Below are 15376 nucleotides of genomic sequence, written 5' to 3'. Positions count from 1 at the left end.
CAACAAACTTTGGGGGGCCCCCCTGCAAAAAGCCACTAGGGCTTCATACCGCCCACTGGATTTCTCACACTGGAATGGGCCGGGGGCCCCTCAATGCTTTGCCTGCAGGATTTGCGGTTATGTAGATCCGGACCTGGTACGAACAGTATTCTTTGTTCGTTATCAGTTTTCAGCAGACGTCGCCTTGGCATTTGCATCTATGGTTCATTCAGCGAGAAGTGATAGTGGAAGAAAGCAAAGCATCGGGTGGCTTGACGATGCCGGGTTTTGACTGGGCACTGGGTGGATTGAGCAGCACAAATCAGATAAGTGGAATGTTTAAGAACAGAATCACCAATCTAGCGAGTAAATCGTGAAAGTGGCTGGTGAAGACGCCAAACAGCAACCCTCTTTGTTAATTTCCGCTGTCACTTCTCCATAAATGCAGTATAGTAGCATTTTGCCGCTCCTGAACAGCGCTAAGATGTTAAGTTAGATCGTAGCTCTCGTCAAACAGAAGTAGTCAAAACCGCTCTCGTTCTTACAGTCGAAAAGTAACCCTATTGTGCGCTCTAGTTCTATTCTTACTCTATGATAAGAGCTCGGGTGCCTGGTGTGGCTTCGAGTCAGCTGAAGAAAAACGTCTTTGAATGTGTATAATGGTTTCTAATTTATGAGAAGTTTTAAATTCCAGATTTTCTCTTCCTTCTGTTTTCAATCGTACCTCAAACACATTGTTCAAAGTAGTGTTATTTCTATCTTTTGTTACTATTTGGTGATATGATTAAGCTCAATATCATTATTTACAGGCTGGACATACAGAGACAAATTAGGTCTTTAATCTTAGCTACAGATATTACGAGGCAGAAAGAGTTTCTTGCCAGATTTAAAGTGAGATATTCTCATTTTATCAATAGCATCTTTTGAATTTAATAATAAGTTCCGTAAATGTATGTAATGCTCACACAATTTCATTTATTTTCTTTCAGAACTACTTAAACACAGAATGTCTTGATATGGAACAAGACCAGTATCGCCATTTCGCATTGCAGGTAACAATTTTGGGAATTAACATCATTATGTTCATTTAAAATTTTTAATTTATGAAAAAAAATTAAATTATATTCAAAATAATCACTAGATATGTTCATAAGTTTGTATTCTCGGCAAAAAACATTTACTCTTGCATTCTAAAAACAAAAGTACTTATGCTTATTATAATGACTCGACATTTTAGCTGCACTCTTGAAGGTGGTACTAGGTCATTTTCAAAATATTCATTTATTACTTTCCCACAGAAGAGAAAAAAAATTGGATCTTTCACAAGTCTGGCAGTATGAGGTGGAGCGCCATCCTGAAAAAAAAATCCTGCGCATATATCTATTCTTAATTTCTTGATTGCAATAGAACCCTATGTCCTTCCAAGCATATATGTCAGTTTTTACTTATCTACATATATTATTTCGTGTATTATTAATTTTTCAAATGTATACTCATTTTCTGATCAGCTGGTATATCCAATGCAAAAAAAAATCACTTTCATATTTTTACCTTAAAGATACTTGACTTTAGTTGATGAAAAAATCGCTGTCCCTCATCCATGTTATTCTCTGATGCTTTTTAACTTCATATTTTACTATAAAAGGAAACTCACCGAGAGATTTCAAGAGTTAAATCACCATTATTTTAAGTCTCTGAAATTATTACGGAAAAAAATTATTTTCAAGATAACTTACAAAACATTTTGTCCCTCTTATTTTGTGAAGTCCGTTAAAGCAAAGATTGACAATTTAAACAAGATATATCAATCCATTTGCACAAAAGGCCGTAACACTAGTTGAATATTTACTTATAGCCATTTGAAGAGCAAACATTCAAAGTGTTTTCTCCAAAAATAAAAAAAATGAGTTAGTGATTTTTCTTTGAACTCAACATTAAATGGTACAAAAATATGCTATTGTTTTCAACCGAAACATATTTTTTCCCATTATAAACCTATTTATAAAATTCAGGTTTCATTCAAAAAGTGTTTCCTCCAAAGCCAGTTTCCAGTCAAACAGTGATTCCTCCAGTCAACCAATCAGAGCTGTTCTTACTGATCACGTGACCCAGCAATTTCACAATGTGTTTAGTGTTTCAGAGGTTATGTTATTGTTTGCTTGGTGCTATGTTGGTTTGTTTGTTTATTTTAGAGTGGTGTGCTTTTACCTAAATTTTTATTATTAATTTAGGGATGGAAGAAATAATAGATGCACATTGTGAAAAGTGTTGTTTTACAATCTCTTCCTCTTAACCATGGAATATCAGTTGAAAAGAAAAGAGACGTAGACAAACTTTTAAACTTAATGTATGGCGAAGAGTGGCAAAATCAACCTGATTTTAATTGGTACAAAGACATTATTTATAATTTACCTGCACTCAATGATGAAACGGAGGAAGTAGTGTGCGATTGTTTGGATGAGGATTATGCAGGACAATTTTTTTTCACATATGAATTTCTAGCTTTATTTTATAACAATCAATTTTATTATGTCATTAATTAGTTTTATTCCATTAAAAAATGTAATCGTAGCAATTTAAGTTACTATCTTTTTCATTCAAAGAGTGTTTTATCCACATTGAAAACATTCAAAACACGTTTCCTCCTTTGAGTTCGGTCAAAACATGATTTCTCCAAATTTCAAATACATTTTTCTAATTCATTTTAAGTTTATTAGGTAAAGTACGCCTACAAGTCTTACTAGTAATCAGTAATACAACTAAAAAAATGATAATTGGGGTCTAATACAAGTTTTTTTTTAATATATTAGTTTTTCGTGTTTCCTGAAAAACTGTATCCGAAGGAGAAAACATGGTTTGAATGTTTGCTCCTCATTTGTTTTGGGTTTAAAGATGAACAGTATAGTTGTATATAGACAATTTATTTTAAATGTGCGTATTTTTCTTCGATCTCAAGATCATCATCTAATTTTTTATGTTAAAAATACGAAATTAGTGCTTCCTTCTGCTCAAATATAATTTGTCAGTTAATATTTTGAGGTTTTTGCTTTATTTCTCACTGTTATTAATCAGCATCTTTGGGCTTTGGGAGATATTTTGTTGCTACTGTCATATCTGTTACCAGTCGAGTTCTTTATCGTGTTACTGGTATCGGGTCTGAATTTTCTGAATTAAGTTGTTTTTATTGGAATTCAAACAATCACTAAATATTAAACGAATATACTCCCAGTTAAAAGAACACAAAACCGAACCAAGCCAATAAGTTTCAGAACTTTTTACTACAATTAATCGAATACGTCTCCCAGCGAACTTAACCCACAATTTTGGGGAAAACAGTTCGCAAAAATTATACAAAATCAAGTGTGCTTGAGATTAATAATATTTTCTGCTACTTCTAACATATACATGAGCAAATCTTTAACTTTGGATGTGAAAAAATACGTTTTTCCTGAATTTCATGATTTAATCGAAAACAATCCACTACATTCATGTTTCAATGCATTTTTTTTAAAGTACTTTCTCCGACTTGTCAACTCATAATATTTCAGAACAAAGGTTTTTTTTTGAGGTACTTCATTATTTATGCGCAGAAACATCTTTTTTTTCCTCTCATCGAAATCAGAGGTTTTATTTAGTCTTTAACTTTCTGAAAAAAGTGCAGAAAATATTTTCCAGTTTTGTATTGATTCGGATGCTAAAGCAATAGAAGTTCTTTCTTACGTTTCCCATATCATTTTTTAGATTGCTTTAAAATGTGCTGATCTTTGCAATCCATGTCGGCCGTGGCCAATTAGTCAAAGGTGGAGTTATCAAGTATGTCAAGAATTTTATCGACAAGGTAATTTTTTTTTATTTTTACAAATGACGGCGGTACAAATCTTGATTTTTTAAAACCGAACTCTTGTATATTAATTACGCGTTCTTATGTTTTTTTGTATTCTAAAATGGTTGAAAATTTAGGGTGCTTCTCATTTGTTTTTTGTTTCTCATTATGAATGTATTCTGTATTTGCAATTACAAGGTGAAATTCTGTCCACCCTATGATTTTCTATTATTATTCTGTGAGACTATTTCAGAACATGCAACTTTTTTACGGAAACCATTTTACTGCATTAGGATCTTGAACATATATGTAGTATTATTAATATATAGTCTTATACAGTGGTGAGGGGTGGGGGGACAAATAAACTGCATCACTTGAAAAAAAATCACATTTTTAAAGAATTTGTTGAGAAATACGAGAAAAAATGTTCTGTAACTATTTTCACGTACATGATATGTTTCAGCTGACATATTTCAATAAAAATTAAATCACTTATGCGTTTATTTCGCCAGTGACAAATTGAAAAAACCAAAAAGGTATTTTGATCATTATTCATCGTAAATAACTGGGAATAAGCTGTAAATTTCAGCAATTTGTTTACTTACTATATATAATAAGTTTGTAGATTTTCGTAAACGTATCAATTATATTCACTTAGATGTAAGTATTTCTTCCAAAAAAATATCATTTTTACTCGCACGTTTTTGGTTCAATACAGGTTGATCAGCGAATAAGCCCTGATTTCAAAATTAAATATATCTACAACAAAGATCAATAGAATTATGCGGTAAACTGTACGTTTATTAGCTGTAAAAATGGTGCACAGAAGTTTAGAAAATTTAGTTATGAAAATCGTCAACAGATGGCGCTCTGTGCTGAAAACTAATTCTCTGAAAGGAGTCTGAAAAAAAAAAAAAGTGAAGCAGTCTTTGCAATCAGAACACAAATTTTTCAAAGTCTTCACCGTTCGAAGCAATAACGTGGCGTAAGCGAACAATGAAATTTGACATGTCTTGAAAATGTTTCAACGGAAATGGGATCACATGCAACACCAATCAACGATTCAAGCTCATCAAGAGTGGCGGGATTGTTTCCACTGACACTCTTTCAATGCGCCCCACAGGAAGAAGACACAAGGAGTCAGATCGGGAGAACATGTCGGCCAATCTATTCCTGTATCAGTAAAACCAGTCAATACCTGGTCAATTCTCCAACGCTAGTTGATTGCTGACAAATTGTTCCTAAATTTAAAGTAACGTTCAGTAGAACATTGAATCAGTTCTGAAAACTGTCACATGTAGCCGTAGGGTATTGTAATCGGTGGAATTTCCGTACGCAAAAAAAAAAACGTTTTTCAATGGAATACTTGTTTCACTTTCTTTGCTAGACTCTTTTCACTATCCAACCGTCGCGTCGTGTCTTACTGATCGTTTTATACTTCGAAGCAGATTTTAAAGGCTAATGATAGATCATTGTGATTACAGCGCCATCTGTTGACGATTTTCGTGACTAAACTTTTGTGCACGATTTTTCGTTTTGCTGATAACGTACAGTTTACCGCCTAATTCTATCGATCTTTGTTGTAGAGATATTTAATTTTGAAATCGGGGCTTATTCGCTGATCACCCTGTAAATACTCGCATATTCTAACATATAACCTGAACCTTGATTGAAGATTAACTGCATCAAAAGCTCAATCATAAGAATAGGGCGAGGAACGCCGGTTCTGTATGGTGATTAAAATCAATGAAAAATCACGATTTTTCTTTCTCACTTTTAAGGCCTACAAATACTAGTTTTTCCACTGAAATCCTTAATTATAATTTTATAGCACGTCGCCTTAAAAAAATGGTTGCATGCTGTAATTTTACTTTCACCAGGTTTTTTTTTTTTTCCAAATTTTTTTAGGAAGGAAAAAAAAACTGCATTTTCTTAAAATCTACATTTAACTATCCCACCGATTACATTGCCATTGACTAATGGGGTTGCTTCCATTAGCCAAAAGTACTACTTTTAGTCACTGAAGTTGATAGAATAAACAAAAAGAAATAACATGGAGCGAGAAAAAGTCTTTTCTTTTAAAAACGTTTAATTTTTAATTAATTTTTTTAAAACGTCCTAAGGAAAGGATTGAGTTGAAGAACCGCTTCTCTCAGCCTTCCTTGGCTGCGGCACTACTTTAATTTATTTTCAGTTAAAATTCTGTGGGAAAACTTCGTAAAGTTTTTCTTTTCCAAAAACATTTAAAAGTTATGTATTCGATATTAACATTTTAGATTTCTATCCTTATCTTTTTATTTATTGAAATACAATAAATCTCTAGTTAAAGTTCTTTTTTTTTTTTTCACTTCCGTTTTTACTTTTAAGCTTTTAAAGTAACAGTGTAATGGTGTGACTCTTCATTACAATCCTTTAAACCCCTCTCTTTTATCTTTTCTTCCGTTAGAAAAATATTTCTCTGGTCCATTTATTTTTCTTCGCTGTGATTTTCGACATAACATTTTCATTAAAAAATAAGAAATATAAATGTGTCAGACATCTTAGGTATCAAATTTATTTATGCATTCAATTTTTTCAATTATGACTTGCTATCGGTTTCTACAACGTACTGAATACTTTTTTGTTCTTTAAAAAATATTTAAAACCTATATTTTGGACGTCCTTAGTTTGGTTTTTCCATCGGCCAAAAATTGCTATCGGTCGAGCCCTTATATATATATTAGTGATGTTCCGGACATCCGTATCCGCGGATATCCGAGGGAAAATAAAGATCTGTATCCGTATCCGTTACTTTTTTGACGGATCTTAAACGGATCTTTTCTATTCTCAAAATTCTTAAATATTTAAATAAAAGACTCTTAAATCACGTTTAAATTAGTTTTTATTCCCGATTTAAATAATAAGGTATCATTTCAGAAGCCACTTCGCGCCCTCCGTCGCAAAATGGAAGGGGTAATAAGTTTTAAAAGTGTGTTTCTGGGTGTCTTCTTGTGGCATTTAAGCTCCTAAACAGATGGATCGATTTTGATAGTTCTTTTTTCGTTCAAAAGGTGCCTGGATCGAAAGTATTCTTAACTTTCCTCGTTTCTGTAGAACATTAATTATCGGAGATATTAATTAAAAACCGGCTTAAACGTTTTTCAGAATTATGGTAGTAAAAACTTAGCCGTACGTTAAAAATATTGGCCCTAATTTGAAAGAACGAAGTTTTCTGCGTTTAATATTTGTTTTGAACTTCCGAGTTATATACAGTAGGAGCTATAATCTTGTTAAGTAAATTTTAAATGTAATTCTAAGCCTTTGTACGCATGATTGGTAGGGACTTTATAGTCGGAAGATGAATAGAAAAAGCTCAATGATTTAAAATTTTGATCTGTTGTCAGTTTTATACAATGTGTGTTCTGACCCGCGAAACTCATCTTTATGAGATCTTCCCTCTGGGACATATTTTTTTTTAAATTTAATATTAGTTTTTGTTATTGATTTGGGGTTCTAAACTCTCTATTTATTGTTTGGAAAGGGGTTCCCGCCTCTGTTATTTCGTCGATCGGAGTAAGTTGATTCAGAATTGGTCAGCGCTGCATTTATGATGAAATAAAATGAGAAAAATTATTTCTAACTTTCCTAGTAGCAGCTTTGCATTCTTGCTCCTGTATACTGTATGTTATATCTTGCTCCTGTATGTAATATTCACATTCTAAGCATCAATACAGAGCTGACCCATTCCTTCCAACTCTCCCTCAATTTTAACGGAGATTTCTTTAAAGAGTAAATCATAGTCTTGATTATATTTTCGACGCATATGACATTTTTTGAAGAAGCAGTGTCATTAACCTGACGGGATTACTTTTCGTAACAAATTTTACACTTGGATAGTTGAATCGGGTGTAAAACATTTGAAATCCGCATCCGCGGATCTTGACGCTAAAGATCCGGATCCGCATCCGCGGATCTATTTTTTTAATGATCCGGCACATCACTAAAATATATATATATATATATATATATATATATATATATATATATATATATATATATATATATATATATATATATACACGAGGGCAAAACAAAAAGGCTTTGCGCCTTTTTTTAGCCAAAATACGACCGTGAATAGAAAGCAAACATATACATTCCCAACAGTGACAGTTCCTTGAACCGTAACAGCCGTATCTGCTTTTTGCTTGGAAGAGCGGAGCTGCTATCAGTCATTTAAGATGACGGTTGTTCATCATACGTCCACAGCTTATGAGCAGCGAAGTGTTAATCGTTTTGTACGGAGCAAAAAACAAAAGCCCATAGCAATTCACAGGGAAATGTACCTACAGTTCAGACCTTGTCCTAGTGATTTTCACTCCACTGAAGAAGTTTCTGGCAGGACAGAGATTCACATGTGACGAAAAAGTCAAGAACACTGTCCGACGATGCATGGCTCCACAGGCAGCTGGAAGAGTTCCGCCACAGGGGGATCTCTAACTTAGTCCGGCAATGGGACAAATATCTGAACCAGTGCAGTGATTATGAGGTGTAAATAGTGCAAGTGACATAGTTTGCTACGTATATTGGTAAATACCTGTAGGTATCTTTGTTTGGCAAATAAAAAATAGGCGCAAAGGCTTTTTGATTTGCCCTAGTATATATATATATATATATATATATATATATATATATATATATATATATATATATATATATATATATATATATATATATATATATATATATAATCTTCTGTGCGTATGTTTGTCACCATAAGGCTTTTTAACGGCTGGACCGATTTTTATCAAATTTTTTGGATGTAATTAAGTTGTGGTGAGCATGGTTTCGAAGCGCGATGGATCGAATCGGAAAAGTTTTTGTTCATTAATTGATTAATTTAAACATTGGATGGTAAAATCTTCCAAATGATTAATATTTATTTTAACCTATTGTTGAGCGAGAACTGAAATAAATATTTAACCCGTTGCCAAAGGACAATAAGAAAGCCAACTCTGCTTTTTATAATGAAATTTCCTACTGTGATATGTCAATTGAGAATAGATAAAACGTAGAGAAAGTGAAGCCTTCATTTCGTGAAAGCAACGATTTTAGGTCCCAAGATATATTTTAAAGTTTGGAAGGTTTACGCAAAACGTGTGTTCTGTCGTCGTAGTTGAACCATGTGACCGGATCGGTGCTTTAGGTTTTCCTAACCAAATTGATCACAAAGTACCTAGCAACATTTGTTTCTTGGCTCAAATTCATCTGAGTTTTGGCAACAATGTCAAGAATACTTTAAGGATTATCTAACTAATCAATACAAAGTGATGGAATTTCAAGACGAAACAAATTTTGTTTTTGTCCAGATAAATTACAACATGTGCAGGATAGTTCTGCACATAAAATATCAGTGCAGTGGAAAATCTTTATCTTTGGTGGAAAGAACTAATTAGGCAATATATGAAGTTTAAAATGTGTTTTCGTTTAAAATTTCGGACCGCTAATCGATCGGAGTTGGTTTCGCGCAGTGATCGGCTGGATTACAGTAACGTGGTGGCTTGGCGACTTTGGCTATAAATAATAGAAATGCGTGATCATTTGTTTACATTTTAAAGCTACTGTTAATGTAATTTATTTTATTTTATTTATTTATTTATTTATTTATTTTTTTGTTTATTTGGCGAAATATTTCAAATTGCAAAGAATTATTTTTCGTTTTTAAAGAGTTTTTAGTCATTTTAGTTGAAGAATGTTTATTTTACATCGGGAGGGGGGAGGATGAGTGATTTTTGCTTATTCAGAGAACTGTTTTTACCTTTATCATTTTTCATATGGGGGATGTTGCAGCAGTTGTTCTAGATGAGTAGTTAGATTTTTACACTTAATATCTGAGGACGCTTTTTATCTTTTGAGTATGAATGAAGGAACAAACCATTAAGTACGGGAGAAAAAATAGTTAATAAAACTACTGCTCAAGTGGGCATTAGATAAATCAAGTTGTAATAAATAGACGCATTCTGACACGATATCAGCTTAAAACTTTTTTTTTTTGCTTTTTTTTTCCAATAGAACGGTTCAAACACTTGATAGTTTATTGAAATTTTTTAACTTTTAAATTTACAAAGTTTGAACAGAACAACGTCTGTTGGGTTCTCTAGTATATATATATATATATATATATATATATATATATATATATATATATATATATATATATATATATATATATATATATATATATATATATATATATATATATATATATATTCTCTGAACTCTTGGGGAAAACTTTAAGGGGTGATAGTACGTATCAGAACAAGCAATATAATGGTAAAAATTAGGGTCCCGAACGTCTTTCGAAGGAGATAGGCGCAATTAAAGTTTAGGATCCGGTTCAAAACTTCAAATGATCATAAAAAACGGAAAAAAAATGGCCAATTCGTTTGTGGTTTTCACTAAAATTCTTCTTCTTCTCAGTATTTTCTTGAAGATAAATTTTGAAGATGTAGTTTAAAAAATGCCGATAGAGGGCGCTTTGGACTTTGGAGTAACGAACAACTATTTTTGAATCTCATTGAATGTTATCTGACGCTTAACAAGCTTTACGATTAATGTGCTTACCTTCTTGTTCCGAAACATGTTTAATGTGGATTAATAATTTCTTTAAACTATAGGCATAGAGCTTATAGAAAAATTACATTACCTTCTCAGCTTACGCTACCTTTTCCCGTTTCTCTACTGATCTGTTGCGTAAGGTCGTTGACAGTGCGGTGGTAAGCTTTCAGCATATTAGTGACCGTCAATGCGTTCAGTAGGGTCTGGTGGGGGAAAGTGGTCAATGGGGTAAAGTGGTCAGTCGTCAAATAAATGGCTATAGCTTGGAAATAAATGTTCGAATGAATGTGAAAAATTTATTATAGAGTAAGGTAGTTAGAAACTACATTTTCAGTACGAAATTTTACAACTGGCGAAATGTTATTCGGTAAAAAAAAATATTTTGTGTCAATATGAAAAGTTTTTAAATCTAAAGACCTCTTTTAACTTCCTTGGGAAATTTTGTTTGTTAGAATTATGAACAGATTTACTGCATAGGAAGCTTCCTACATGTCTCAAGAACTTTTACTCATTAGCAGTTAGCTGAATCTATTTTAGATAATTTTTTAGAACAATTTTAGTAAGATGGGGTAAAGGCTTAATAATAGGCTTAACAAGTATTGTTCTTCTAATCTCACTTAATCGTTAAATATAAGGCAGATATAAATTAAATATTAATTTCACTTAATATGTATTGTTTTTTCAGTAAATGGTGTTAAATATACGAGTATATGCGTAAGTATACGCATATACTCGTGTAGGCACGTATACAGACGTATTCACATAAATGCACCAATAAATACATATATGGGTATCTGCAAGTATTTTTAATCTATACAGATATACATTCGACTATAACGTATATACTCGTTTATAAAAATAAACACTTATATACTCAGGTAGACACTCATATACGCGTACGTACTCGAGTAGACACTTACATACAAGCATATGATATACAAGTATATAGGATGAGTTTAAACTTTAAAGCAAATTATTAAAAGGTGTTAGTAGGGAGGATAAGAAGCAAGAATCACATAAGGAAACAAACACAATACTGACGCGCTACATGCACGCAAAGTCAGAAACTGATGGATGCAAAACTGGTCAAAAATTTATTACACAAAGACAATTTTACACAACATTTTAGGTTTCAAGAAAATTTTAAAGCGATTGATGAAATTTGCGGCCTGCAGCTGTGATATATGTGCGTCACAATCACAAAGCACGCTCTGTTACAATAACGAGACTTTTGAAAAACTTTCATCAGCCGATGCGCCTTTGTTGCGATGCTTGTATTAGAGCTACAGGCCGTAACTTTTAACAACTGCTCTAAATATTTCTTAAAAACTAAAACCTTGGGCAAAGTCATCTTTGTGTAACAAATTGGTGATTTGTTTTGCATATATCAGTTTCTGGCATTGTGTGCATGTAGCGCGTCAGCGAACGTAAGTTCTTTATAATTCTTTGCTTCTTATCCTCCCCTCTCACGCCCCTTAGATTTTTGCCCAAGATCTTGTTTTCACTCTGTAGGCACACATGTATATAAGCTTGTATACTCGTGTATACATACATGTACTTGTGTATACACGTAAATGTACGTATATACTTCTATACAGGTATATAACCATGTTTGCACGTATACATACGTATACACGTGCTTCACAATGTGAGTAGACACATACCCCTTAACATACACTGGATGTATCCACGAATTAAATCGTGTATACCCGTATATTTGTGTATGTACACTTATATATGCGTGTATACGTCTGCTGTACACGTATATACTCATGTATGCACGTATATACTCAAGATACAAGTGCATACACTCATATGATGTTCGTTTACACTCATATATACCCGTACATACACGTGACACGTATATACTCGTGTACACAGGCATACACTCCTGTAGCTTATCACGTATACATGCTTATATACACGTATATGCTTGAGTAATCACGTGCATGCATGTATCTGATGCATACATGTATCTACTCATATAAGAACGTGTTTACTAATGTTTACACGACAGGTATATACTCGTGTATACTCACATATGCTTGTGCATATACTTGTAACTATAAAAATAAGCGAAATATACAAATATTAGGTTTGTTTATAATGGTTTTGCATCTATTTTTAACTATGACTACTTTACCCCATGCTATGACCACTTCCCCCACCCCATGGGGTAAAGTGGTCATAAATACAAAGGGAAAAGAAAGGGTTATAATGCTACTTAAATCAATATTTATTTTCCTAAAACTCAATGTACCGTGTTCTTTAATAATGCAATGTAAAATAAAAACAAAAAAAGTTTAAGTGTTTAAAGAATTTATTGTATTTATTATTCACCTAAGTTGAAAACCTACGATTTTATGACCACTTTACCCCACCAGACCCTAGAGAACATAGGTGCTTGAATACATAAAATATTCGTTGATTTTTTAACTGTCATCTTTCCGTTTTACGTAGATAGAACGACAGAATTTGAATTTTTTTTTTTTTTTTTTTTTTTGCAACAATCTTGTATGCATGATCTGTATAACATATGTTTAAAGTTTCATTCGGATCCGTTCTGTAGAACCGGAGCTAAACGTCTCTAAGCACTATCAGTTTAATTTTAACCACATTCTGGAAAACGAACTAGTTAACTTCAGAATTTCTTATTTATCTTTAATGTTTTTTGTATTAGAAAAAGTAATGTGTTATTCTTTAATCATTACTTTAGAAGAAATAGTTCCTGTAAATTAAATTTATAGGAAAAGTCATCTAATTTCATTATAATTGAAATCGTTTTTTTAACATGTTCACGGATTTCTGTTTTTCATTTTATGTTTCCTGAATTGAAAAAAATAATTATGTTTAACTCTTCTAGGTTAAGCATTTTTGCTCATTCAACGTTAATTAAAATGATACTACTATAATTTTGTGTACTTTAATGATTACTTTTTTGATATTATTAATAATTTTACACTTTGTAGGAGCTTATGAGAGGCAGCTTAAACTTCCTTTGACTCCAACCTTTGACTGTAGTAGGACCAAAGTAGCGAAAATCCAAGCAGGTGAGAAACTCTGTTTTAAATAATTCAAATCCACAATAATTAGTAAATAATTTATTACTGACCTGTGTACCCTCTCGGGTGGCATACTTCGCTTCGTAAACGTTTTAAAAATGGTTGTCGACCTTGCTAATATCTACAACAATTTTGAAACGTTTAAAAGTTACATGTGCTACCTCGGATAATTCAGGAAAAGTAAAAAATGATTACGTCACGAAGCATGCTAGGTACGGGTTACAAAAGACTCGGCAAATAGTCCAGTCAATGAATAAATTGTAGCGCGCATGGAATATGCGATAATTTTACCCCTTTAGTAGAAATAAGGTAATCCTAATGAAAATCGTATTTCTTTAAGTGCGATAATCTCTTAAGAATTGAAAAAAAAAAAATTGAAAGGCAATTTTTGTCTGAAAAAATTTGTTGGTGTACTTTTCTTTAACAAAATAGTTACGTTTTCTATCTACCTCGCTCCCCTTTTCCTCTTCAGAGGGTAATTTTAGGACCACGTTTCCGGTCGTGATCCATATTTTGAATACCACTATTTTATACCTGCGGATGACAACCACCGGAGCGCGACGGAATTTCGGGTCATGAAAGTGTAAAAACTGGTCGTAACTTGCGACTGCTACATACTAGAAAAACAATTGATTTCATACCTAAATTTTATTGGTTCTAGCTGCAGCTCCTAGTTTAAAATCAGCAACAAAATACACTATTTGATACCTTCAGACTAAAAATGTAAGGCAAACAGTTGGTGCAGGAAGTACTTGTACTTTGTCTGAATAAATAATAAAACGAGCGAAATTATTTAAAAATGTATAAGTTTTAATCAAAAAATACCAAAATTATGGCTTTAAGTAAGTACAAGAAAATGAAACAGACTTTCCAAAATGAGTCATCTGTAGAAATGTACTAGCCATTGCATCATTAAAAAATACTAAGCGCGTAAGACATGTAATGTGCCGATCGATACATTAAATAAATCGCATTTATTCTAAAAATTATTTTGTACTTTAGTTCAATAGGCTTTGTATCACATACTTCTGTAAAGAAAAAAAATGCATCACTAACCGAAAGTGAATGTTAAAAGATTGCTGCGCAATTGCAGCGAAACTCTTATTTATGCATAACACGAGGAATCAATATTTTTTTTAAGCAAGGCTGAACTGAAAGTACTGTGTTTTCAACAATTGCCGAAAGTTAACAATAGAGGCAGTGAGAAACAAAGGGATGTAAATAGACTTTTTAAAGTTTCGAGTAAAGCGCGTTTGAAGTTCACATCCTATGTAAGCTTTCATTGAATTTTTTTCTAAATTATGCTGTATATTGCAGCACCCATCAGAGTTATTAGTCCCATCTCTTGTCATGAAACAGAGAAGGTTATCCTACCATTTTTACTGATTACCTTATTTTTTTTAATTTTGGCACTTGCATCCCTTTGCTTCTCACTGCCTCAAGAAAAAAAAGAAGTTTTTTTTTAAATTATTTGATGATAAAATGTTCCCGGATTTCGGAGTTTCGAAATTGGGGTCTCATACTGTGGTTTGCTTCGATAAGACACCAAAACTAGTGGAACGCTGTTGTAGAGCATGTAGAGCTGTAGTTTGAAACTTTTCTTTTTACAACAAAGTTGAAAAAAGAACTTCACAGATTTTAAGTTAATTTTCTTCCCGAAAAAATTAAGTATTTTGCTCTTACTTCCATACTCTTGTCACATCTTCATTTTTTTCTCTCTCTTTTCTGTATTTCTTCATTTCTTTTGGCAAAGCGAAAATATTTCGCAAACGTTCCAGTGAAAGAATTTTCTTTCTTTCAGCTTTAAATGTATCTTTCTTATTTTTCTCTTTCTTTCTAAACATCAAGAAAGTAGACTAGCAGATACCTAAAAACCTCCGGCATGTAATGGAACAGGTAAGAATTTTCCATTTAAAGC

At 32.6% G+C, this 15376-nt stretch overlaps 1 protein-coding gene across 1 annotated transcript in view; it reads left to right on the top strand.

The window, feature by feature from the left end:
* Window positions 1-15376, top strand: part of LOC129218462 (uncharacterized) — a 252624-nt gene that overhangs the window by 218788 nt on the left and 18460 nt on the right. Inside the window, exons 9-12 of the mRNA XM_054852737.1 lie at window positions 789-870; window positions 969-1031; window positions 3721-3817; window positions 13366-13446. Coding sequence (XP_054708712.1) covers window positions 789-870; window positions 969-1031; window positions 3721-3817; window positions 13366-13446 — 323 coding nt within the window. The remainder of the gene's footprint in view (window positions 1-788; window positions 871-968; window positions 1032-3720; window positions 3818-13365; window positions 13447-15376) is intronic.

This window comes from Uloborus diversus, chromosome 3 (genome assembly GCF_026930045.1).
Source record: "Uloborus diversus isolate 005 chromosome 3, Udiv.v.3.1, whole genome shotgun sequence".
NCBI classification, from domain to species: Eukaryota; Metazoa; Arthropoda; class Arachnida; order Araneae; family Uloboridae; genus Uloborus; species Uloborus diversus.
The sequence above is the reverse complement of the archived record's forward strand: the minus strand, read 5'-3'. Positions and strand labels throughout refer to the sequence as shown.